At 37.5% G+C, this 27,385-nt stretch overlaps 1 protein-coding gene across 2 annotated transcripts; it reads right to left on the bottom strand.

The window, feature by feature from the left end:
- Positions 1–3,182: 3,182 nt before the first annotated feature.
- LOC131989062 (trichohyalin-like) lies at positions 3,183–27,074 on the bottom strand. Of its 2 annotated transcripts, XM_059354229.1 has the most exons (13): positions 26,918–27,074; positions 22,230–22,350; positions 20,513–20,577; positions 20,288–20,423; positions 17,693–18,061; positions 16,285–16,407; positions 13,708–13,765; positions 12,191–13,302; positions 11,276–11,361; positions 7,602–11,184; positions 6,193–6,294; positions 4,951–5,245; positions 3,183–4,016 (listed from the first exon to the last, which is right to left on the bottom strand). In XM_059354229.1, exons 2-13 carry the CDS (start codon positions 22,311–22,313, stop codon positions 3,997–3,999), a joined length of 6,033 nt encoding a protein of 2,010 aa, XP_059210212.1. In that variant the 5' UTR covers positions 22,314–22,350; positions 26,918–27,074; the 3' UTR covers positions 3,183–3,996. The 2 variants fall into 2 exon arrangements, with proteins under 2 accessions (XP_059210212.1, XP_059210213.1); XM_059354230.1 differs by lacking the exon at positions 16,285–16,407.
- Between the last annotated feature and the right edge of the window lie 311 nt (positions 27,075–27,385).

The following is a 27,385-nucleotide window of genomic DNA, read 5'->3' as shown; positions in this document are numbered from 1 at the left end:
CGCGCTGAGAGAGCTGGAGGGGGCAGAGGCGGTGGGGCCAGGGTCCCTCGAATGAGCCGGTGACAGGTACCAGGCAGGCGTCTATGGGAAGCGCCGGGGCGCAGCAAAACGAGGGAATAATCCAAGTCCTGTCCGGGAAATGGACGAAGAGGAACCTCAGCTTCATCAGCCGACTGCCACTTCTGCGACGGCAACGCTTCTGCCATAAAGGTAAGGCTGAGGCCCGAAGCAGGTGAGGCGGAATCCAACTAATGTCGGGGTTCTCCAACTCCGATTAAGACACCCAAATATTGCGATTGGAATAGGATTTTTGCCAGCATGTATGACAAGACAACGCATGTGCCCAATCCCTGCATGCTCCACCCTCCAACCCTCCATGCTGGCGTATGACCCAGGAACAAAAAGGTTTAAGAAAGCCGGTCACAGTAGCTGGTCGCAGTGGCTGGTCGCAGTGGCCGGTCGCATTAGCCGGTAGCATTAGCCGGTCACACTAGCAGGTATCATTAGCCGGTCACATAAGCCGGTCGCAGTAGTCGGTCACATTAGCCAGTCGCAGTAGCAGGTCACAATAGCCGGTCGCAGTAGCCGGTCACATTAGGCAGTCACATTAGCCAGTCACATTAGCCGGTCACAATAGCCAGTCGCAGTAGCCGGTCACAATAGCCGGTCGCAGTAGCCGGTCACATTAGCCAGTCGCAGTAGCCGGTCACAATAGCCAGTCGCAGTAGCCGGTCACATTAGCCAGTCACAGTAGCCGGTCACATTAGCCATTTGCAGTAGCCGGTCACATTAGCCATTTGCAGTAGCCGGTCACATTAGCCATATTAATATATATATTAATACACATTACAAATCATTTATATAACGCATGTGCCCAATCTCTGCATGCTCCACCCTCCAACCCCCCGCGCTGGCGTATGACCCCGGAACAAAAACATTTAAGAAAGCCGGTCACAGTAGCTGGTCGCAGTGGCCAGTCACAATAGCCGGTCACATTAGCCAGTCGCAGTAGCCGGTCACATAAGCCGGTCACATTAGCCGGTCGCAGTAGCAGGTCACATTAGCCAGTCGCAGTAGCGGGTCACATTAGCCAGTCGCAGTAGCGGGTCACATTAGCCAGTCGCAGTAGCAGGTCACATTAGCCAGTCGCAGTAGCAGGTCACATTAGCCAGTCGCAGTAGCGGGTCACATTAGCCAGTCGCAGTAGCAGGTCACATTAGCCAGTCGCAGTAGCAGGTCACATTAGCCAGTCGCAGTAGCAGGTCACATTAGCCAGTCGCAGTAGCGGGTCACATTAGCCAGTCGCAGTAGGCGGTCACATTAGCCAGACGCAGTAGCGGGTCACATTAGCCAGTCGCAGTAGCCGGTCACATTAGCCAGTCGCAGTAGCAGGTCACATTAGCCAGTCGCAGTAGCCGGTCACATAAGCCGGTCACATTAGCCAGACGCAGTAGCGGGTCACATTAGCCAGTCGCAGTAGCAGGTCACATTAGCCAGTCGCAGTAGCGGGTCACATTAGCCAGTCGCAGTAGGCGGTCACATTAGCCAGACGCAGTAGCGGGTCACATTAGCCAGTCGCAGTAGCCGGTCACATTAGCCAGTCGCAGTAGCAGGTCACATTAGCCAGTCGCAGTAGCCGGTCACATAAGCCGGTCACATTAGCCAGACGCAGTAGCGGGTCACATTAGCCAGTCGCAGTAGCAGGTCACATTAGCCAGTCGCAGTAGCAGGTCACATTAGCCAGTCGCAGTAGGCGGTCACATTAGCCAGACGCAGTAGCGGGTCACATTAGCCAGTCGCAGTAGCCGGTCACAATAGCGGGTCACAGCAGCCAGTCGCAGTAGCGGGTCACATTAGCCAGTTGCAGTAGCTGGTTACATTAGCCGGTCACAATAGCCATTTGCAGTAGCCGGTCACATTTGCCATATTAATATATATATATATATTAATACACATACAAATTATGTTTTTTTAATTGAAAATATATATTTTTATTTTACTTTTAATTATCATGAATTAAAATATTTTTTGGAAGCAATAATTTATTTTTATAATGCAAATTGTAAATATTTACATATTTATTTTACAGACTTACCTTCGAGCTGCAGCAGAGGATAAGTAACAAAGTGGAGATACTCGAGTATGTCAGAGTAACTGTGTTTAAGGTCAATATTTAGTGTAATACTACAAATGTCACATACTTCACTGAAGTATTTCCAGTGGAAGAAAATCTTGTACTGAAGTAAAGTTAAAATACTCTAATTAAAGTATTTCTATCAAAATAAATGTTCTCATTATGCAGAATGTTCCCATTTCAGAATCATATATTTTATATTATATCAAATTGTTTTGATGCTGAGGCTGATTTTAATGACTTTTTGCTGAGTAGCTTTATTTATATTAATAAATAAGTTGATGTTCATCAATTTGGGGAGTAAAGTTGTCATTTTAAGAACAAAATATTTAGAGAAAATGTTATTTTCTCACTTTTCTTTGTGGCTGTTCTTTTTTTCTTACGAGAAAAGAATCAGTTTTGGGAATGATCATATTTTTTAGAAATGTTAGGAAAAGTAAAAAGTAAAGTTTCCTAGTTATTATATGGATAATAAAGTTGTATTTTTCAAGAAAAGCATCAAAATCAAATTGTATATAGTTTTTTAAATTGTAATGTCATTTTATGGGTAAAGAAACTCGTAATTTTCTAAGAAAAGATTTTTTAAACATGTAATTTTAGGAAGAGAAACTAAATATTTTTAAAAATGTAATTATCTAAGGAAAAATAAGATTTCATGAATACGTTTTTTTCTTTTATTATTATAAATTTATTTAATTTATTACCATTATTTTTTTCTTAAGAAAAAAAGGATTCGTTTTTAAATTAAGTGGCAAACTAACAACAAAAAATCTATTTTGCAATACAGTTGTAAAGTCATAATTATTTTATAACAAATAATAAAAATTAAAACTGTCTTAACTGTTTAACTTTTCTTGTGAATTGTATTTTTCTCAATTAATATTTCCTTTTTTAAAAAATTATGAGAGCTTCTAACATATTAAAGTTCTTATCCACTTAAGAGACTGAAAAAAAATGTATTTGTAATTTTTAATATTTACAAATTTGTGAAGAAAACATCATTATTCACTGTTTTATCTAAATGCAATAATCAGACTGAGACGACATGTCAGGTTTGTAAAACTGTAAAAATTATATTTATACAACAGAGAGAGAGAGGCACGTCAGAAACATCTGCATCCAGTGCACAAAATAAAAACAATTAAAAAACAAAAACAAAAACATCTCACTGCGTCACAATAAAGCACAGAATAAAATATGTCGCTGTAAAAACTTTTATAAAAAACTCTTCTCTTTAATGCTTCAACTTCAACTTTAGAGCAGCTGCAAATGTTTAATGGACATTAAAATGTAAAAAATAAAATACAAAAAGATTTTTAAAAATGTAAAAATAAAAGTGTCACGTCCTGCCCTCCCTGAACAAACATGCTGAAGGTTTTTAAATTTTAATTACACTTGTCAGCTTTTATTTTCAGACCATTTAGTGATTAAAAATAAAAAATAAACACCAGAGGAGATTCTATAGATCCTTATGAAACAAACCCTTTACAACAGTTACAGAGGTAGGTGGATGGAAGCGGCTTCTTAAAGGTACAGTATACTGAAATTATATAGAAAACAATGTTACGGATATTTACCGATCATTTTAAGGAACTGATTGTGTAATTAATGCTCCGGTTACTGCAACGTAATAAATTAGTGGAAGAGAAAAACACTGCTGTGGTTCTTTAACTGTACCTGCAAAACACTGTTTATCACATCTAATAACACTTTTATATAACAGGAAATAAATATTTAAGAGCTGTACACGTAAAATACAAGTGTGTGTGTGTGTGTGTGTGTGTGTGTGTGTGTGTGTGGAGGAGGGGGGGATTGTGGTCCAACCCCCCCACAGATTAGAGTTGGTTCAGTCCAGGCAGCTTTTAGGGACAGTCCATTGCAGCTGTGAGGGGGAGACAACAAAACAATTAAATAAATTACTTAAATAAATCAGTTTATTGACAGAAGAAAAAGTTTTTTTTTTGTTTTTTTAAATGATTAATAAAAATATTAAATTATTTACATCACATATATATGAAATTATTTGTTTTTAATTGATAAAGAAAATTATATTAATTTTTTTAAAGATATATTCTCATAATAGACAAATTCCAAAACCATTTGTTTATCAATTATAATTTAAGTCAAATAAAAAAATTAAAAAAATTTCAATGAATTTCAATACATTAACAATAATCAATAAAAATGTAATAACAAAAAATAAATAGTGGAGTTAAAATGTTTTGTTCATTCAGGATTATAAAGATTAATTGATATTATACAGTTTTAACATAATAAAACAAAAATTATTACTTCCCAAAAATATTTGGTTAATAACAATAATAATAATAATAATAATAATAATAAAAAGTGAATTATTTTGAATACAATATTATAATTATTATTTTTGGCCGATAAATAACTAATAATAAATAATCATACATTATTATTATCATCAATGAAATTAAACATCATTGGTCAATAAATAACAATTGATACAAATTGAATAACTAAAAATAAATACTGAAGTTAGAATGTTTTTTTTCATTCATTCAAGATAATAAAAGTTTTACAGTTTTCATAAAACAAAAATTTTTACTTCAAAAAAATAATTCAGTTTATTCATTAATAATAATAAAAAAGTAAATTGATTTAAATACAATAATTATTATTATTATTATAATTTTCCATTAAATAAATAAATATAGAATAATATAGTAATCAACTAATAATAATAATGAATGCAAAATTAAATTATAATATTTAATTAAATATAATAATAATGAAAAAAATGATCAATTTTATTACAATAAGATGTTTAATGTGAATACATTTACCTTGTGTTTCCTCCCTCTGCTCCTCCTCCCTCTCCTTCTCTCCGTCCGTCCTCCTCCTCTCCTCCACCTGTCCGATGCGTCTCTTCACCTCCTGCAGCACGTCGTCTCGGCGGAGGCGCTCCCCGCAGCGTGCCGCCCGATGCGCCTCCTCCTTCTCCTTCTCCTCCAGCAGCGAGCGCAGGAAGGTGGCGCTCACCACCTCCTCGCCCTCCCCCACCAGGTAGGTGTTCTTGAAGCGGTTGTAGAGCATGGAGGCCTTGTCCATGATGGCCTGGTTGGCACGGTAACACCGCAGCTACAAACACAAACACTTTGATCAGATTCTGTCACAGGAGGAGACATGAAGGAGGCAGAGAGTTAACTTCTTATTAGGGCCCGAGCAGGCAACGACCTGCGAGGTCCCTATTGTATTTCGAATGATTATTATTTTTTTTAGGGCCCGAGCAGGCAACGACCTGCGAGGTCCCTATTGTATTTGGAATGATTATTATTTTTAGGGCCCGAGCAGGCAACGACCTGCGAGGTCCCTATTGTATTTCGAATTATTTTATTTTTTTTCATTAGGGCCCGAGCAGGCAACGACCTGCGAGGTCCCTATTGTATTTCGTAAGATTATTTATTTTTATTAGGGCCCGAGCAGGCAACAACCTGCGAGGTCCCTATTGTATTTGGAATGATTATTTTTAGGGCGCGAGCAGGCAACGACCTGCGAGGTCCCTATTGTATTTCGAATGATTATTATTATTTTTAGGGCCCGAGCAGGCAACGACCTGCGAGGTCCCCATTGTATTTCGAATGATTCTTTATTTTTTATTTTTTTATTCTTTGTCCCAAATTATTGCATTTTTCACTGCCTGAACATACCCCAAAACTCATGAAGTCACACCTGGTGAAACATTTTATAATCTATTGTCATCCTGAATTTCCACCACTAGGTGGCGCTATAATAAAGGAAAGCGCGTTTTGGCTAATAACTCCCACATACTTTATCACACATTCAAAAAATGTATATCCACGCGTTCACTGAGTTGTGCTGAATATCGTGATATAAGCCACGCCCATTTTCGCCTACCGTTTTTTTTCCCGCAAATTCGTGAAATGTCGCAAACCTACTTTTTCGAACTCCTCCTAGGCAATTTCATCATTTGGCACCAATTAATGAGTACGTTAAAATAGTAAAATAAAGATAGAAAATACAAAACAAAACAATAAGCTCCCCTTCAGACGTGTGATGTTTTTTACCTTTCTGAGCGTGACGACGAGCTCGCTGTGTCTCTGAACGTGTTTGGACGTCACATAAACCATACTGAGCTGATCCAACGCCAGCAGACACTTACTGATGTCCTGAAACACACAAATACATGGAAATACAGTAAATACACTAATTATTAGTAATTATTTACTGTGCAAAAGCTCTGTAAAATTGAACTTGTTCACCAAAAAAGAACAAATGAATAAATAATAAATAGCTGTTTGTGTATTTTTTATGCTCTGTGTGAATGTACCCAGGACAAAAACTAAATAAATCAAGATATAGAGGTGCAAATAAAATGCACCAAGAACCTAATACAGGGGTGTCAAACTCAAATACACAGGGGGGCCAAAATGTAAAACTTGAATAAAATCGCGGGCCAACATTGAACAAATAAACCTTTTAATATATACCAAACATGTTTTGCTTTAACATTAAATATGGAACCAGCAACGCTTATAAACATACAATATATAACTAAATAGTGCAGACATGCAAAATCAAATTTCAAATAAAAAACATATCAGTGTCATTAATTTATTAAATAAAAACTAAATAAAAAATCGTATGCCTCTTTTCTATTTGCATCCTTCTGATTTAAATATCAAAATAAACTTTTTCAACAGGTTAATACATTCTGCCTTTCTTTTCGCCATTTTTGGGAAGGGGTAGCTGGGAGACAGCTCTAGCTTGAGGTTGCCATGACGACTGTCACAGAGGAGCGTTTCTGGGTCCTGTCCTGATTGATGCGCCAAAACAACAGCAGGGCATTGTGGGATTTGTAGTATTCGCTGTAAATGCGCCGTATAATACCGGCGGGTCAGCTTTTATAGTACAATAATAAGATAATAATTTGGTATTGCCTCGCGGGCCAAATAAAATTACACTGCGGGCATTTTGGAATTTTGTTTCCTTTTTTTGGTCATTTTGTGTCTTTTTTTGTCATTTTGTGTCTTTTTTTAATAATCATTTTGTGGTCAATTTGTGTCTTTTTTTGGAATTTTGTTTCCTTTTTTGGGTAATTTTGTGTCTTTTTTTGTCATTTTGTGTCTTTTTGGTCATTTTGTGTCTTTTTTAAATCATTTTGTGGTCAATTTTGTGTCTTTTTTGGTCATTTGTGTCTTTTTTGGTCAATTTGTGTCTTTTTTTGGGCCATTTTGTGTCTTTTTTTAGTCATTTTGTTTCCTTTTCTTGTAGTATTAGCGGTAAATGCGCCGTATAATACCGGCGGGTCAGCTTTTATAGTACAATAATAATATAATAATTTGGTATTGCCTCGCGGGCCAAATAAAATTACACTGGCCAGAGTTTGACACCCCTGCTCTAATACCTCAAAGTTTTCAATAATGAATAAAATGTAAATAATATATAAAAAAAAAAAAGTGTAAATATGTCTCACGGGGTTGTCCGTCTTCAGAGAGATGCGGATATCTCCGTGGATCCTGTGGAGCGTCGAGTCCGTCAGCGTCATGGTCAGACTCTTCTTCTGCGCCTCCTTTGCTCCGCCCACCGAGCCGCTCTTCGTTTCTTCTTCTGTTCCTCCTGTCGTTGTTTTGTCACTTTTCTTCTTCTGTGGTTTTGTCTCTTCGGTGCCGGGGTTCTTCTTCTCTTCTGCAGCGTCGTTTCCATCGCATTCCTCCTGCGATTCTCCGTCGGGTTTCTCTCTCGTCTTCTTCGGTGGATCTGCCTCACTTCGTTCACCTCCGTTCTTCTTCTCTTGCAGTTTAACAGTCAATTTCTGCGCTTTTTGCTTCTCTTCGTTCATCTCATTCTCCGTTTTGCTCTTTTTGGTGTCCTTCGGCTCCACTCGGTTCTTGTCTTTTTTGTCTTCTGCTGCTCTCGTTCTTTCAGATCTCCTCTCCACCGCCACACTTTTTTCCGGCTCACTTTCAGTCTTCTTCTCTTGCGATTTCAGGGCCGGTTTCTGTGCTTTTTGCTTCTCTTCGTCCTTTCTTAGCGTTGCCTCATTCTCCGTTTTGCCCTTTTTTTCCTCATCTCCCTCCGTCTTTTTGTCTTCTGTCGCTGCTCTCGTTCTTTCGGATCTCCTCTCCACCGCCACACTTTTTTTCACCTCACTTTCATTCGTCTTCTCTTGCGATTTCGCTGTCAATTTTTGAGCTCTTTGCTTCTCTTCCTTCTCTTTCTGTGCAGTCTCATTTTCCTCCGTCACTTTGTTGTTTGCCGCTGCCTTTGTTCTCTCAGACTTCCTCTCTACGACCTCGCTCTTTTCCGCGACACTTTCATTCTTCTTCTCTGATGATTTCTGCGCTTTTTGCTTCTCTTCGCTGTTTTTTAGTGTTTCATTTTCTGCTTTGCCCTTTTTGTCCTTCTCTCCTTCCGTCCTTTTGTCTTCTGTCGCTGCTCGCGTTCTTTCAGACCTCCTCTCCACTTCTGCACCTTTTTCCACCTCAGTTTTCTTCTCTTCTTGCAATTTTGAAGGTGCGTTCTGCGCTTTTTGCTTCTCTTCGTTGTTTTTCAGCATTGTCTCATCAGTTTTGCCCTTCTCTACCTCCGTTGCTGCTCTTGTTCTTTCAGACCTCCTCTCCACTTCTGCGCCTTTTTCTACCTCAGTTTTCTTCTTTTCTTGCAATTTAGAAGATTCTGCACCTTTTTCCACCTCCGTTTTCTTCTTTTCTTGCAATTTTGAAGGTGCGTTCTGCGCCTTTTGCTTCTCTTCGTTGTTTTTCAGCATTGTCTCATCAGTTTTGCCCTTCTCTACCTCCGTTGCTGCTCTTGTTCTTTCAGACCTCCTCTCCACTTCTGCACCTTTTTCAACCTCGGTTTTCTTCTTTTCTTGCAGTTTTGCAGGTGCGTTCTGCGCTTTTTGCTTCTCTTCATTGTTTTTCAGTGGTGTTTCATTATCAGTTTTGCTTTTTTTGTCCTCTGCCTCTACCGATGCTCTCGTTCTTTCAGACCTCCGCTCCACTTCTGCACCTTTTTCCACCTCCGTTTTCTTCTTTTCTTGCAGTTTTGCAGGTGCGTTCTGCGCTTTTTGCTTCTCTTCGTTGTTTTTCAGCATTGTCTCATCAGTTTTGCCCTTCTCTACCTCCGTTGCTGCTCTCGTTCTTTCAGACCTCCTCTCCACTTCTGCACCTTTTTCCACCTCTGTACCTTTTTCCACCTCAGTTTTCTTCTTTTCTTGCAGTTTTGCAGGTGCGTTCTGCGCTTTTTGCTTCTCTTCGTTGTTTTCCAGCGGTGTCTCATTATCAGTTTTGCCCTTTTTGTCCTTCTCTACCTCTGTTGCTGCTCTTGTTCTTTCAGACCTCCTCTCCACTTCTGCACCTTTTTCCACCTCAGTTTTCTTCTCTTCTTGCAATTTTGCAGTTGCGTTCTGCGCTTTTTGCTTCTCTTCGTTGTTTTTCAGCATTGTCTCATCAGTTTTGCCCTTCTCTACCTCCGTTGCTGCTCTTGTTCTTTCAGACCTCCTCTCCACTTCTGCGCCTTTTTCCACCTCAGTTTTCTTCTTTTCTTGCAATTTAGAAGATTCTGCGCCTTTTTCCACCTCCGTTTTCTTCTTTTCTTGCAATTTTGAAGATGCATTCTGCGCCTTTTGCTTCTCTTCGTTGTTTTTCAGCATTGTCTCATCAGTTTTGCCCTTCTCTACCTCCGTTGCTGCTCTTGTTCTTTCAGACCTCCTCTCCACTTCTGCGCCTTTTTCCACCTCAGTTTTCTTCTTTTCTTGCAATTTAGAAGATTCTGCGCCTTTTTCCACCTCCGTTTTCTTCTTTTCTTGCAATTTTGAAGATGCATTCTGCGCCTTTTGCTTCTCTTCGTTGTTTTTCAGCATTGTCTCATCAGTTTTGCCCTTCTCTACCTCCGTTGCTGCTCTTGTTCTTTCAGACCTCCTCTCCACTTCTGCGCCTTTTTCCACCTCAGTTTTCTTTTTTTCTTGCAATTTGGCAGGTGCGTTCTGCGCTTTTTGCTTCTCTTCATTGTTTTTCAGCGGTGTCTCATTATGTATTTTGCCCTTTTTGTCCTTCTCTGCCTCTATCGATGCTCTCGTTCTTTCAGAAATCCTCTCCACTTCTGCCCCTTTTTCCACCTCAGTTTTCTTTTTTTCTTGCAATTTTGCAGGTGCGTTCTGCGCTTTTTGCTTCTCTTCGTTGTTCTTCAGCATTGTCTCATCAGTTATGCCCTTCTCTACCTCCGTTGCTGCTCTTGTTCTTTCAGACCTCCTTTCCACTTCTACACCTTTTCCCACCTCAGGTTTCTTCTTCTCCTGAAGTTTTTCAGGTGCGTTCTGCGCTTCTTGCTTCGCTTCATTTGTTTTCTTCATCTCATTATCTGCTTTTCCCATTTTGTCCTTCTCCCCCTCCGTCGCTGCTCTCGTCCTTTCAGACCTCCTCTCCACTTCTGCACCTTTTTCCACTTCGCTTTCACTTTTTCTGTCCTTAGATTTCTGGGCTTTTTGCTTCTCCTCGCTCTTCGTCGTCTCATTTTCCTTTTTGTCGCTCTCTGCCCTTTTGTCTTTGGACTTCCTCTCCACCTCTGCACTTTTTGCCACCTTTTTCTCTTCGGCGCTCCCTCTCTTCTCGATCACCTTCCCGGAGCTTCTTTTCTCTTCTTCTACCTTTTCTTCTCTGCTCATCTTCTCCAGTTTCTTCTTCTTCTCGTCCTCCGCTGCAGCCATCGCCGCCGTGGTCATCACGCCTCCCATAATCGTCTTCACCTGAACCTTTGGCCCTTGACCGGGAGTTGCTTTCACAATCTTTCCGATGATTTTCCTCTCGTCTTTCTTCTCCTTTACCTCCTCGTCTTTCTTTCCATCTGCCTTCATGTTGTCTTCTTTCTTCTCTGTTTCTTTTGTCTTCTGTTCATCCTTCGTTACCTCTTTCGTCTTGTCTGTTGTGGTCTTCGAGCTTGACGTCTTCCCCTCGTCCTTATCGGCACTTCCTTTCTGTTTCACCTCCTTTTCGACAATCGTCTTATGACTTCTGGTGTTTTTGGCCTCAACATTCTTCTTTTCGTCTCCGGTTTTCCTGCTAAATATTGAAAATAAACATGAAGCATTACATTTAACACTTTAATTAACTCAAATGTGTGTGTGTGTGTGTGTGTGAGTGTGTCTCTTACGGCGAGCTCTTCATCGTCCCGTCCTTCAGCAGACCTCTTAAAGACTTCAACACGCTCTCCCTCTTGTCAGCCAGGCGGCGCTGTCGCTACACATGGAAACAAAAAAACATAATTTAATTTAAGAAAAACTGGAATAAAATAGAAGTTATGTTTAAAAGCTTTTTTAAGTGTCCACAAGTGTCACAAATGTAAAAAAAAAATCCACAAAATTACCACAAAAAAAACCCCACTTATAAAATTCCCCAAAAAATACACAAAATTACAAAAATTACCAAAACCAGTGTTCCGCACATATTGAAGTATAAATAAATAGATTCTGACACAAATAAACATTTTAACACAAGTTTTGGACACTTTTTATAACGGAAACTTTCGTAACCGATGATCCGTTCAAGGACCGTCATAAAGTTCAGATTCCAACAATAACTTCTCTATGATAAACAGTTGATTTTCGTAGATTTTGCAAAAAAAAACATACTTTTTAAGAGATGAAAATGCAGAAGTAGGTGATCATTTCCTTCACAAGTTACCTGTGACATTTAAAACAAATTAATTTTGTTTGGCCAGCGTTTAAAAAAGATACCAAGCAATGATATAAGCAATTCTGACAGAAATATCAACATATAGCTTTATATAAGCTTTGTTTTGGTCACCTAAAAAAATATATGATTGTGGAGTGGAGAAATCTCGTAAATGTTTGTCCTTTTGGTAACTTTTTCGAACGATAAATTTCTGAAATTATCTGTTTGAGGAACATTGAAAGTGAGAGTTCAAAGTGTGCCGATAACACCTGTTTTTTTACAGTTTCTTTCCACAATAAACTTTTTGGCAACTTTTTAAAGAAAACAAACTTTTCACGACCAACAAAGTTTTTGGTTGAGATAAAAAAAAACTGAAGCAATAAAAAGGTTTTACCTCGACGTTCTCCGGACTTCCCTCCTTCTCTTCCTCCGTCATCTTCTTTCCTTCCTCTACAACATCTTTCGTTTTCTTCTTCTGTTCCTCCTTCTCCGACCTCCTCGTCTTCCTCCCTTCGCTCTCTCCGCTTTTCTCCTCCTCCGCCACCTTCTTCTTCTTCACCTCTTCTTCCTCCTTCTCCACCTCTCTCCTTCTTTTTGTCCCTCGGCCCTCCTCTTCTCTTTTCTCCGTCGCCTTCCCCCTGTCCTCCCTTTCTCTCGTTCTTCTCCTTCCCTCGCTTTCCGACCTCGTTTCTCTCCTCGTCTCCTCCTCCTTCTGTTCGTCTTTCTCCGCTCTCCTCGTCTTCATCCCTTCTGTTCTTGTCGTCTCTTCGCTCTTTCGTTCCACCTCTTCATCCCGGTTCGTTCTCCTCTGTTTCTCCTCTTCTTCCTTTCTTCTCGTTTGTCTTTCTGATGTTCTCGTTGCTTCTTTCTTTCCTTCGCCGCCACCCTGATTCTTCTCTTCGTCCTTCTTGTCTCTTGACTTATTTTCATCCATTTTCTCCTCCTTCTCTCCCTCCAGACCTCCGCCCTGCCTCGTCCTCCTCCGTCTATCTTCTTCTTCGGTGGTTCTCGATGTTCCTCTGCTCTCTGATAACCTCGTCACTTTCACCATCATCTGTTTCTTTTCCTCGCTGTCGTCTTGTTTCGTTTTCTTCTCGTCCTCCTCCTTCTGTTCTCCTCTCTCTGATCTCCTCGTCCTCATCCCTCGGCCCTCTGCGGACACTTCTTTCTTTCCTTCCACCTCTTCGTCCTGCCGTGTTTTCTTCGGTCTCTCCTCCTCCTCCTCCTCTCTCTGCTCTCCTGCCTTCTTTCTTTTTGTCCCTTGACTCTCTGATGTCTCTTCGTTCTTTCCTTCTTTGTCATTTCCGGTGGTTTTCTTCTCCTCCTGCTTGTTTCTTTCGCTCCTCCTCGTGCCTGTTGGCCTCTCCGTTGACTTCTTCTCCTCCTCCTCAGTCTTCTTCTCCTCCTCCTCCTCAGTCTTCTTCTCCTCCTCCTGGTCTCTCCTTCCTCTCGTGCTCCTTCTTGTCGGAGGAGAAGTTGGTTCTGTGGTCTTCGGTTTCTTGCTGACTATTTGAGAAAGAAAAACAGCAGAAAGTTTTAACTATTCAACTCTCAGCTTAAGCCTATACCATTATATGATCACAAGAAATTTCAGCTGAACTCCGTCAAATTGGCCACGCTATGTACATCCTATTTAATTTGAGTTGTTATTTACTTTGTATGTTAATAAAATGTTGAACTAATCTCTAGTTTTTTTTAGTTTGCAGTACAGATGCTTTAAAACTGGCAGTTTAAAACAATATAAAAAAATCGTGATAATAATCGAGATCAGACAATATGAAAAAATATATTGATCTTTTTTTTTTTGCCATATCGCCCGGCCCTAACAACTGGTGCACAAATTTGGTAGAATTGATGCTGAAGATGATAGTAACGGCAGCGTGTGTGTGTGTGTGTGTGTGTGTGTGGTACCTGGGGAGGAGACGGCAGGACTCTCAGGTGTTCTCCTCTTGTGCTGCTCAGCATCGACCTGACAGAACAAACACAAAACACCGACGTTAACTCGGAGTCTCCACCAAGGTTATTACAGTTAACGAAAACTAACGAAATAACGAAAATTAGAATTGAAAAAACATTTTCGCTAACTGAAATAGAAATAAAAACTACAGTTTTTAAAAAACAATAACTAACTGAAACTGTATTGTGAGGTTACAAAACTAACTAAAACTAACTAAAATTATAGTGAAAATGTCCTTAGTTTTCGTTTTTGTCAACTATTTTCATTCATAATTCAGTGTATTTATTTGAACATGCAACACATGGTGAATATGTTTACTGAGACTGGGATGTTTACACTAGAACCAAAATTCAAAACAGTTAATAACCTTATTGGGGCTGAGATGATAAACCAAAGGAAATAAAGGCAAAATTTATCATGACCACTTTGAATCTCGCACCCAACAAATACCCCATTACAAAAAAACTAAAACTAACACTAAAACTAATAAAAACTAAACTAAAACGAAGCATTTTCAAAAAATAAAAACTAAACTAAAACTAGAAAACTCACTCTAAAAACTAACTAAAACTAACTAAATTTCAAAACAAAAATTCACAACGAAATTAAAACTAAAACTAATGAAAAATCCAAAACTATTATAACCTTGGTCTCCACCAGGACAATAACTGCGACACAAGGAGAATTTTGCAGGCTGCAAATAAAACAAAGTGACGTGCAACTCCAGCGAGAAATTCACGCCACGCTGAGATTCTCCTGCAGAGCATCAACCAAAGCTATTGTTTTAACACAGTAGACTTTCATTATATCAGAACTCTGTATCACAGATGTGCATGAGTGTTAACCATCAATAATATACACATCAAATAATAAAAAAAGTCGGAGCAGCAGGCAAAGTATTGCAGAATGGCGCGGTTTAGGAGATTCCTTTGTAACTGAGGAGAGAGTAAGAGGGAAGATTTGGGTTGTAAAAACTGGACACAATGTTCAGTTTTGAGTTGAAACTCTTGAAATCCACTCGGGTTTAGCTCTTGTTTGAGAATAAACTCTGTTGCCTTTAACTGCGACCGTCTCCAGTGAAGTATTTGAGGTTTTCCACCAGTAGGAAATCATTTTTGTAGTTGGTTGCATGTTGGTGGAGACTCCGACACAGCCAGGGTTTCTGTTATCTTCTAGTTGCCGGTTTTAGATTGGAAAAACCTGAAAAAAAGTCCTTCTAAGCTGCGCGCTTCACTGCACAAAGGAGACTTAAATGACTTATTGTTTGTTTGTTTGTTTTCTAAGTCTGCAGCCGTGCAGCTACGAGTCATAATGATTGTTTCATAATGAAAAAAAGATATTTATACACTTGAGCAGGTGGGGGCCGAGCAGTCTACCGGGGGGATTTAACCAACCTGGTCTCACAGGAATCCGTGGAATAGCCACGGATTTCGCTTAACTCAAAATCCGTGGAATAGCCACGGAATCGCTCAAATTTCTGTGAAACTGACACGGATTTCGCTACAATGCAAGTTAATGCCAGTCATATCCCGTGGCTATTCCAACATACAAAGTGATTATGTACATTCACTGAGTGAATATTTAGAAAATAAAACATATATTTCTTGCTAGAAATGTGATCAAAATCCATTTTTATGCAGAAACTAAGTCAAAATATTGATTTTTCACTAAAAATGAGAGAACTGTCCGCCATGTTTTTTGTTCTGACCGCCGGGACCTTGAAAGTCACGTGACTTGGAACAAACCAATAGGAACAAATATCCATGGAATAGCCACGGGATATGACTGGCATTAACTTGCATTGTAGCGAAATCTGTGTCAGTTTCACGGAAATTTGAGTGATTCCGTGGCTATTCCACAGATTTTGAGTTAAGCAAATCCGTGGCTGTTTCACGGATTCCTGTGGGACCAGGTTCAAAAAAAGACACAAAATGACCAAGAAAAGACACAAAATGACTAAAAAAAGACACAAAATGACCAAAAATGACATAAAATTAAGCAAAAAAGGACTCAAATTGATCACAAAATGACAAAAGATTACCACAAAAAGACACAAATTGACCAAAAAAGACAACAAAATGACCAAAGAAAGACACAAAATGTCCCAAAAAAGACACAAAATCACCAAAAAAAGACACAAAATCACCAAAAAAAGACATAAAATGACCAAAAAAACGCTGGGACTTTGAAAGTCACATGACTTGGAACAAACCAATAGCCACGGGATATGACATTATATTATATTGTCATTAACTTGCATTGTAGCGAAATCCGTGTCAGTTTCACGGAAATTTGAGCGATTCCGTGGCTATTCCACGGATTTTGAGTTAAGCGAAATCCGTGGCTATTTCACGGATTTCTGTGAGACCAGGTTCGATTTAACTCTGCGGGTCGTGGTTATGAACTCCAGCAAAACAAACATTTTTAAAAGTAGTTTGCTTGAGTTGTTGTAGTTATTCCGGCATACTTCTTATCCAATTAAATTACATTAAATGAGAGTTAAAAAAAATCAGTTTGTTTTGGGTTCATACCGATGTCGGAACGTCCAGGCGCAGTTCCTGGAGATGGCGGGGAAATTCACTGAGCTGAGTGTTCCTCGGGAGGATGTTATGAACCAGGACGCGACAGGAATTGGTTTTCCAACGTACCTGGGACTTCACAACAGGTACAAAGCAGCAAGGGGGGTTATTACGGTCATTATGGTGGATGAAGGAAACAAACATTGTTCGTGTCTACGCGGATGAACCACAAACGATCCCGCGGTCGAGCTTTGTTGACGTTTGGCGTGACAGAAAAACTAAAAACACTAGAATGCTTTTGCTTAGCCTGCTGCCCCCGCGACCCGGCCTCGGATAAGCTGGATGGAAATGGATGGATGGACAAACAGCTTTTACTAGGGGTGTGCCATATCGTATCGTTCACGATAATATCGGTATATTTTTTTTATGGTTAAAAAAAAAATGCGTATCGTGATATTGGCAACATTCCTACTTCTTGATGTAGTAGCGTTAGGCTAACGTTAGCTAACAATTAAAGTTGTTTTAATCACAAAAAGCTACTTACTCTCTGTCGCTAAACATATGCAGCTTTCAAAATAAGAGCACGGTGTGTTAACAGAATCCTCCACAGAACTTACAAGAAGACTGTCAAAATAAGAGCCTTAAATAAAACATACAAGAACCTGTATTCTCCTTTTACAAAATGTCATTAAAATATGCCCCCGGAACCCCTAAATCAGGGGTCTCAAAGTCGCGGCCCGCGGGCCAATTGTGGCCCTCGTGATGATATTTTGTGGCCCCCACCTTGATATGAAAGTTTAATGTGAGTTTTATATGAATGGCACTTTACCGTGTTGTGTGTGGAAGGTCCGTTTATTATCTGCTGTATTGTTTTTACTGGAAAAAGTGGAAATGTTATGTAATGTAATTTTGTGTCTTTTGTTAGTAATTGTTTCTTTTTTTTTCTAGAAATTTTGTGTCTTTTTCGAATAATTTTGTGTCTTTTCTTAGTAATTTAGTGTATTTTTGGGGTCATTTTGTGTCTTTTTAAAGTAATTTAGTGTTTTTTCAGTCATTTTGTGTCTTTTTTGGGGTCATTTTGTGTCTTTTTAAGTAATTTCGTTTTTTTCTGTCATTTTGTGTCTTTTTTTAAATAATTTTGTGTCTTCTTTTTTTTGGTCATTTTGATACTGCGGCCCCCAGGTAATTTGAGTTTGAGACCCCTTTTTTTTTTATTTGGCAACTGTTGAGATTTGTACTTCACACTACATTTGAGATTTTTATTTATTCATACAGACTAAAAAAAAACATATTTTCTATATCTTTTTAAGTATTTCGTAATATCGTCAAGAATATCGCTATCGCAAAAATAGCCTGAAATATCGTGATATTCTTTTAGGGCCATATTGCGCACCCCTAGCTTTTACACAAAAACTCTCACCTCCTCCTTCTTCTTCTCTTCAACTGTGCTTTCACTGCTCCCTCCTGCAGCTGATCTCCTGCTCCTCGTGGTCACAGGAGTCTCTGCAGCAGCTGGAGGAGGTTCAGAAGTCTGTTTGGAGTCCGTCGGTTTCTCTGGAGCGGATCTTAACGAAGCCCTGGTGGGAGTTAAAACCTCAGCAGCGGTTTCAATCCGGCTGGAAGTTCTGCTCGGAGTATTTCTGACAGCAGCAGGTTTACTGTCGGGCTTTGGAGGAGCAGATCTACTGGAGGGACTTCTTAGGTTTTCATTCATGGTTTTAGGTGCAGAAGTCGGTTTAGCAGGTGTAGTTGTTTTAGGTGCAGAAGTCGGTTTAGCAGGTGTCGTTGGCTGAGAAAACAACAAAACAAGGAAAAATTGATGAGAACCACACAAAAAAATGGATTAAATAAACAAAGAAACCCATAGAAACTTCAAATAAAATTTTAGAAAATCTAAAAAAATGAAATGTACTTTCATCAAACAGAAACTTAAAAAAAAAAAAATATACGTAAATACGAAATATAATTAAATAAATAGATCTTTAAGCTGAGAAAACAACAAAACAAGGAAAAATTGGTGAGAACCACAAAAAAAAAATGGATTAAATAAACAAAGAATTTAAAAAAAAAATAACCCCATAGAAGCTTAAAATTAAATTTTAGAAAATCTAAAAAAATGAAATGTACTTTCATCAAACAGAAACTTTAAAAAAATAAATATACGTAAATACAAAATATAATTAAATAAATAGATCTTTAAAAGAAAAAAACTTTATTCACACAGAAACTTTAAGTGAAATGAAATAAAACTAAAACAATCCAATAAAGCAAAAATAAATAAAACTAAAGAAAAACTAAAGTACAATAAAAAATATATTAAAATAAACTTAAACCACATAGAAACTTAATAAACAAAATATTTGTTAATTCATTAAATGTATTTTAATCAAACAGTAACTTAAAAATATATCTATAAATAAAATATAATTAAATGAAAATTAAAATGAGATAAAAATAAATAAAAGCTACGGCATAATAAAAAAAAAAATATATATTTAAATAAACTTAAATAACACAGAAACTTGAATTAAACTAATATTATTATTAATCAAATGTAAAATAAAGTAAAATAAATATTAAAATAAAATACAATAAAACTTTACTTTAAAATACACCCAATACAATGAGAATTAATTATTTATCAAGAAAAATAAATACAAATCTGCAGGTAAACGCTTATAAACAAAGGTGTAATGTTTTGCTGCATTCATTTTATATTAAAGTATTAAATAAAATCCAGTTCACCTTTTAAATTATTAATAACTTGAAAAAAAAGCCACAGTAAGATAAAACTAATTCATCCTAAAGGAAACTGTTGTTGCAATAGAAAGAAAGAAAATAAATCAAACAAGATAGAAACAGTTTAAAAAGGTGGACAATTACTGTTCAGTTGGCTAAAGCAGTAGTTCTCAACCTTTTAGAGTCGCGACCCCCAATTTAACATGCATGTTGTCCGTGACCCCCACTCACTGAACACAATCTCACACACAGTTCAGATCACCCCCCCCCCCAAAAAGACACAAAAAAAACACAAAATTACTTAAAAAAGACACAAAATGACCCAAAAAAAGACACAAAATGACCAAAAAAAGACACAAAATGACCCAAAAAAAGACACAAAATGACCCAAAAAAAGACACAAAATGGCCAAAAAAGACACAAAATGACCAAAAATGCACAAATTGACCACAAAATCATAAAAAAGACACAAAATGACCAAAAGACACATAATGACACAAAAAAGACACAATGACCAAAAAAGACACAAAATGACCCAAAAAAAGACACAAAATGACCAAAAATGCACAAATTGACCACAAAATCATAAAAAAAGACACATAATGACCAAAAAAGACACAAAATGACCCAAAGACACAAAATGACCAAATATGCACAAATTGACCACAAAATCATAAAAAAGACACAAATTGACCACAAAATCATAAAAAAGACACAAAATGACACAAAGACACAAAATGACCAAAAATGACCCAAAAAAAGACACAAAATGACCCAAAAAAGACACAAAACGACCAACAATGCACAAATTGACCACAAAATCATAAAAAAGACACAAAATAACCAAAAGACACAAAATGACACAAAAAAGACACAAAATGACCAAAAAAGACACAAAAGGACCCAAAAAAGACAAATTGACCCAAAAAAACCCACAAAATGACACAAAAAAGACACAAAATGACAAAAAAAGACACAAAATGACAAAAAAAAAAGACACAAAATGACAAAAAAAGACACAAAATAACCAAAAAAGACACAAAATGACAAAAAAAGACACAAAATGACCAAAAAAAGACACAAAATGACCTAAAACACATTAACACATGAACACTTTAACACAGTGGAGACAGAGCTGACTTCCAAAATGATTTGGCGACCCCCAGAAATCATCTCGCGACCCCAATTGGGGTCCCGACCCCAAGGTTGAGAATAGCTGGTCTAAAGCATGTTGTTAACTATTGAGGGTGTGAACAGATAAATATGACAGACTGACCTTGAGTTTACTCCCGACCCCGGGCGTGTTCTGGATCTCCCACATGCCCTCATCGAAGCCTTTCATGCGGACTCCGCTGCCGTACTTCAGCTTGTTCCCCACGTACGGAACCACGTTCTCTGGGAGGAGGTTTCCTCTGAGGAGCCAGAAAAAAAACATATTAAAACTCACTAAATTATTTCTATAGAGATGTGAAATGATGAGCAGCTGTGTGTGTGTACGTACATCTGATGAGTCCCGAAGAAATAGACGGGGACTTTCCTCTTGTACCCCTTATCAGACTTACAGACCTGAAGAAAAACACAAAATTATATTAACCGCCACAGTACAGGAGAACACAGCCGAGTCCAGTTATTCACAGTAGTGTGCATGTACACTACCGGTCAAAAGTTTTACAACACCCCAATTTTTCCAGTTTTTTATTGAAATTCAAGCAGTTCAAGTCAAATGAACAGCTTGAAAGGGTACAAAGGTAAGTGGTGAACTGCCAGAGGTAAATAAAAAAAGGTAAGCTTAACCAAAACTGGAAAATAATGTACATTTCAGAATTATACAAGTAGGCCTTTTTCAGGGAACAAGAAATGGGTTAACAACTTAACTCTATGGAGTCTTGGGCTATTTTGGCCATTTTTGAATTCTTTTCATGTCTTTGTAAGTCATTTTGTGTCTTTTTTTGGTCGTTTTGTGTCTTTTTTTGGTCCTTTTGTGTCTTTTTTAGTCGTTTTGTGTCTTTTTTTGGTCATTTTGTGTCTTTTTTTGTCCTTTTGTGTCTTTTTTTTGTCATTTTGTGTCTTTTTTTAGTCCTTTAGTCCAACATAAAATGTGATTTTGAATATTTTTTTTACTTTCAAAACACTATCATGCTCAATAAAGAATTTTAAATGTTGCAAATGTGCATTAATTTCAGAGTACACTGAGACATTAAACTGCATCATTTTCAATTAAATTCTGGAAAAGTTGGTGTGTTCTAAAACTTTTGACCAGTAGTGTATATGTCACTGCACCTTTTTTGTACCTATTTATACTATGTGTGCATTTTTATTGGTCTATATTCAAGTCTACACATCTCACGTTACCTTTCTTGTGTTCTTATCTTGTAAATACTGTTGTAAACGTCTTCACCAGCTCTGATACCTGTCTAACATGTTCTCTAAGTGTTTCTGTTGTGAAATATGATATCTCTGGTATTTTTCCAAAGGGAGAATTTCAAACATACCTTGCAGTCTTCAAATAGCCTCGGGAGCTTTTTGAGGCTAAGAGCTTCACTCACAACAATGACTGTTATGCAGTGGTGGAAAAAGTATTCAGATCCTTTACTGCAGTAAAAGTACTAATACCACACTGTGGAATTACTCCACTATAGTAAAAGTCCTGCATTCAAAACTTACTGAAGTAAAAGTACAAAAGTATCAGCATCATAATATACTTAAAGTATCAAAAGTAAAAGTACTCGTTATACAGAATGTTTTATTCATTCTAAACATATTATATTATTGGATTATTTTGTCATTTTGTGTCTTTTTTTAGTCATTTTGTGTCTTTTGGTGTCTTTTTTGGTCATTTTGTGTCTTTTTTTTGGTCATTTTGTGTATTTTTTTGGTCATTTTGTGTCTTTTTTTGGTCATTTTGTGTCTTTTTTTGGTCATTTTGTGTCTTTTTTTAGTCCTTTAGTCCAATATAAAATGTGATTTTGAATCTTTTTTTTACTTTCAAAACACTATCATGCTCAATAAAGAATTTTAAGTGTTGCAAATGTGCATTAATTTCAGAGTACACTGAGACATTAAACTGCATCATTTTCAATTAAATTCTGGAAAAGTTGGTGTGTTCTAAAACTTTTGACCAGTAGTGTGTGTGTGTGTGTGTGTGTGTGTGTGTGTGTGTGTGTGTGTGTGTGTGTGTGTGTGTGTGTGTGTGTGTGTGTGTGTGTGAGCGTGCTCACCCTGGCGGGCCAGTGAGGGAAGCCCCTCATCTTGGCGAACACCAGGTCTCCTGCTTTGAACTGGTCACCGGTTTTCCCTGGCATCCTGCAGCTTCAGAGCTCCAACACAGAGAGAAACAGCCTGAAACAGACAGAGATGAAAGCTGTTTACACCGATGACTTATAACGCAACAACCATCATAAACTTCAGGGACATTATATATTATCAGCTGATGGATTCTGTTACATGGTTTTGGTCTAGAACTCATTCACAGCATTTATAGGCTTGATAAAAGAAATTATGGATTTAATATTTCACCACGGTCTCTGCTGTCACAACTGTGTTCCACAAAGCTCAAGTTAAGACTTTAAAATATTAAATATGTAAATGAAAAGTGGCATGGATGATAAGACATGAAGTTAATAACAAAGTGCATTTAATACCAAACTGTGAAAATACCCAACTAAAATTAAAAGTCATGTATCTAAACCTCACAGAAGTAAAAGCAAATTTTACAACTGAACAGTGGATTTTTTAAAACCCATTTTTGACCTTCACACTCGCTCGTGGTGCTGATGCGAGTTCACACAAAGTTCACACAAAGTTCACACGCGGACAACATGCATGTTCACTGAACAGAATCTCACATGCACAGTTCAGATCACCCAAAAAAGAAACAAAATGACCACAAAAAGACACAAAATGACTAAAAAGAAGACACAAAATGACCAAAAAAAAGACACAAATTGACCAAAAAAGACACTAAATGACCAATAAAAGACACAAATGACCAAAAAAGACACAAAATGACCAAAAAAAGACACAAAATGACAAAAAAAAAGACACAAAGTGATCAAAAAAGACACAAAATGACCAAGGAAGATACAAATTGACCACAAAATTATTTAAAAAAAGACACAAAATAACCAAAAAAGACACAAAAAAAGACACAAATTGACCACAAAATGATTAAAAAAAAGACACAAAATTACCAAAAAAGACACAAAATGACCCAAAAAAAGAAACAAAATGACCAAACAGACACAAAATGACCAGAAAAGACAGAAAACGACCCAAAAAAGAAACAAAATGACCAAAAAGACACAAAATTACCCAAAAAAAGAAACAAAATTACCAAAAAAAGGAAACAAAATGACCAAAAAAAGGAAACAAAATGACCAAAAAGACACAAAATTACCAAAAAAGACACAAAATGACCCAAAAAAAGAAACAAAATGACCAAACAAAGACACAAAATGACCAGAAAATGACCCAAAAAAGAAACAAAATGACCAAAAAAGGAAACAAAATGACCAAAAAGACACAAAATTACCCAAAAAAAGAAACAAAATGACCAAAAAAAGGAAACAAAATGACCAAAAAAGACACAAAATAACCCAAAAAAAGGAAACAAAATGACCAAAAAAAAGACATTAAGTGACCAAAAAGACTAAAACACATGAACACTTTAACACAGTGGAGACAGAGCTGACTTTCAAAATGATTTGGTGACCCCCAGAAATCATCTTGTGACCCCAACTGGGGTCCCGACCCCAAGGTTGAGAATAGCTGCTCTACACCACAACAACAGACACCATTTGTAAAAGCCGCCAAAGCAGTGTTGCCAACGTAGCAACTTTTCAGACCCCCATTAGCGACATTTTTCTTAAAAAGCGACTGGCAACAAATCCAGCGACTTTTCCTGATGTTATTGGAGACTTTTGGTTACTCGTTCTTGCTCTTCTTAACGAGCCGCTGGGGCCGGAGGCTCGTTAAGCAGCACAGTCCTCCTGCAGCAGTCTTTCCCAGCTGCAGAGCCGGAGGAGATGTTTACCCCTTAGCGTCCAGTTTGCAAATTGCTAACAGGCTAACAGTTAGCTCTGTATCAGTACAGTGTGTATGTGCTGCTGCTGCAGGAGGTGTTAGCTTAGCGATCTCTGTTTGTTTACAACAAGCACCAGACACCAGTGGTGGTTCTACACAGGGGCCTCCAGGGGCCCCTGCCCCTGTGAAGAAGCCTTTGGCCCCTGTTGTGGCCCCTGTGTCAAATTAATAATAAAATGATCAATTTATAACGATGAACAATGGAACAATTCTAACCTTTTTTTTGTTAAAAAATATCTCATTCAAAAGGAATCCAGAATGTTTACATTGTATAATAGTTTAATTGTGCAATAAATTATTGTGTATATATATATAAAGATCATTCTCACTATACTGCACTTTCAAAATAAAAAAAGTGATTGTGCACCAAAATGAAAAAATGTCATTGTCATACAAAAAAACTGTTATTGATGGGAGTCTTTTTTTGAGTAATTTTGTGTCTGTTGTTGTCTTTTTTAGTTATTTTGTGTCTTTTTTTGGTAATTTTGTGTCTTTTTTGTCATTGGTGTCATTTATGTGTCTTTTTTGTGTCTGTTTTAGATATTTTGTGTCTTTTCTTGGCATTTTTATGTCTTCTGTGGGGTTTTTTTTGTTATTCTGTCTTCTCATTTTGTGTCTTTTTTGGTCATTTTGTGTCTTTTTCAAGACATTTAAAGGTTTTGAATGCTTAAATATCATCTTTGCCATTTTTAATGTGCTAATGTGCCCCTCTGATTAAACACTGGCCCCTCCTTGGCCCCCACAGTAAAACTGGTCTAGAACCACCACTGCCAGACACTCTGTTCCTATTGTTTGTTTACAAGTAGTGCAATAAAAACACAGATTTTTTCCCTAACATGATTGATAATCGTGATTATCATTTTGGCCATAATCGTGCAGCCCTACCATATACATCTATGTTTAGCATAAACAATTATATAATCTCTCATGTTGTTGTCCATGAGATTCATTCAGACAGAGAAACAGTCACTGAACAGGTAAAAAACGTATGATCTTCAAATGAGACTGAAACTAAATTGAATTAATTCATCAATACCAGGTTTTATTGGGTTTCGATCTGTACAGTGAGTTGAATTATCTATCCAAATTTAACTAACAAACAAATGTAATTCTTAGGTGGTGGTACCAACGAGGAATTAAATAAATAATCCATTTCAATTGATTAATTCATTGATAAATCACTAAAGAATTCCCCACATGTCCATAATCGTGCAGCCCTAGTTCACACACATTAATTCGATAAAACGGCCGAAATTAAACCTGAACAACAGGACGGTCACTTCACTCTCTGCTCTCTAAAACCTCCTCTTTTTTTTTATTGAAATTCAAGCAGTTCAAGTCAAATGAACAGCTTGAAAGGGTACAAAGGTAAGTGGTGAACTGCCAGAGGTAAATAAAAAAAGGTAAGCTTAACCAAAACTGGAAAATAATGTACATTTCAGAATTATACAAGTAGGCCTTTTTCAGGGAACAAGAAATGGGTTAACAACTTAACTCTATGGAGTCTTGGGCTATTTTGGCCATTTTTGAATTATTTTCGTGTCTTTGTAAGTCATTTTGTGTCTTTTTTTGGTCATTTTGTGTCTTTTTTTTTGTCACTTTGTGTCTTTTTTTGGTCATTTTGTGTCTTTTTTTGGTCATTTTGTGTCTTTTTTTTGGCATTTTGTGTCTTTTTTTGGTCATTTTGTGTCTTTTTTTGGTCATTTTGTGTCTTTTTTTTGGTCATTTTGTGTCTTTTTTTGGTCATTTTGTGTCTTTTTTTGTCATTTTGTGTCTTTTTTTAGTCATTTTGTGTCTTTTGGTGTCTTTTTTAGTCATTTTGTGTCTTTTTTTAGTCATTTTGTGTCTTTTGGTGTCTTTTTTTTTCATTTTGTGTCTTTTTTTGTCATTTTGTGTCTTTTTTTGGTCATTTTGTGTCTTTTTTCAGTCATTTTGTGTCTTTTGGTGTCTTTTTTTGTCATTTTGTGTCTTTTTTTTGTAATTTTGTGTCCTTTTTTGGTCATTTTGTGTCTTTTTTTAGTCCTTTAGTCCAACATAATGTGATTTTGAATCTTTTTACAGTGCAGTAAAAAGTGATTCAGTGATTGATAAATCACTAAAGAATTCCCCATATGTCCATAATGGTGCAGCCCGAGTTCACACACATTAATTCGACAAAACGGCCGAAATTAAACCTGAACAACAGGACGTTCACTTCACTCTCTGCTCTCTAAAACCTCCTCTGCAGTGTGAATTTTTTTAGTCATTTTGTGTCTTTGGTGTCTTTTTTTTGTCGTTTTGTGTCTTTTTTTTGTCATTTTGTGTCTTTTTTTTTGTCATTTTGTGTCTTTTTTTTGTCATTTTGTGTCTTTTTTTGTCATTTTGTGTCTTTTTTTAGTCATTTTGTGTCTTTTAGTGTCTTTTTTGGTAATTTTGTGTCTTTTTTTAGTCATTTTGTGTCTTTTGGTGTCTTTTTTGTAATTTTGTGTCTTTTTTTGGTCATTTTGTGTCTTTTTTTTAGTCATTTTGTGTCTTTTGGTGTCTTTTTTGGTCATTAATTCGATAAAACGGCCGAAATAAAACCTGAACAACAGGACGGTCACTTCACTCTCTGCTCTCTAAAACCTCCTCTGCGGTGTGAATCTTAAACTTGAAGTTAAAACTCTAACAGTAACTCGCCAGGTTCGTTTTCAGACACGTTTTCATTCATTGTTTACAAACAGAAACATGCTAGCACCGAAGCTAACCTCAGCTAGCTAGCTAGCTAGCCTCAGAAAGCGGAGCTCCGCCGTGTCTTTCCGTCCGTTACCGGCGCGTTAACCGGGACGGGAGCGGCGCTACTTACCGACAACACCACGGTGGTCTAGTGACCCGGAGATAGCGGCCCGGTGCTGCTCGGTACCGCAGGAGGCTGCTCGGTACTCGGCTACGGTCTCCGACTGGTCGCCATGTCGACGGAAGAGCTCCGGTCACGTGATGTTGTGAGCTTTCGCGCCTCCGGTTGGACCGTACCATTAAACGGGCTGTACCACTTCCGGGGGGCAACGCGAAGTGGATTCGTCAGGAAATATTAAGAAGAAAAAAAAATATTATTTTGAGAAAAACATTCTTAACTGTACGGGATGAACAAATTAATATTTGGACGGAATTTGAAAACTTTTATAACAACCAGTATGACGATGTGTTAAAATCATTTTGATGGGGATGTCGTATTAATTATTATTTTTTTTAAATAATCAATAAATTATTCTGAATAAAATTCTTAATTGTCTATAATTCTATGTAATTATTCATGATATAATAGATTAAATTA

The sequence above is a fragment of the Centropristis striata genome, chromosome 17 (genome assembly GCF_030273125.1).
Source record: "Centropristis striata isolate RG_2023a ecotype Rhode Island chromosome 17, C.striata_1.0, whole genome shotgun sequence".
Classification (NCBI taxonomy): Eukaryota; Metazoa; Chordata; class Actinopteri; order Perciformes; family Serranidae; genus Centropristis; species Centropristis striata.
This window is presented reverse-complemented; position numbering and strand designations above follow the sequence as displayed.

Coding starts and splice junctions, on each gene's coding strand:
- LOC131989062 (XM_059354229.1), bottom strand. CDS start 22,313: ATGCCAGGGAAAACCGGTGACCAGTTCAAAGCAGGAGACCTGGTGTTC. Junction 16,408..17,692: donor AAGAGAAGAAGAAGGAGGAG/GTGAGAGTTTTT, acceptor CCTGTTGTGAAG/TCCCAGGTACGTTGGAAAAC. Junction 4,017..4,950: donor GCAGAGGGAGGAAACACAAG/GTAAATGTATTC, acceptor TCCCCCTCACAG/CTGCAATGGACTGTCCCTAA.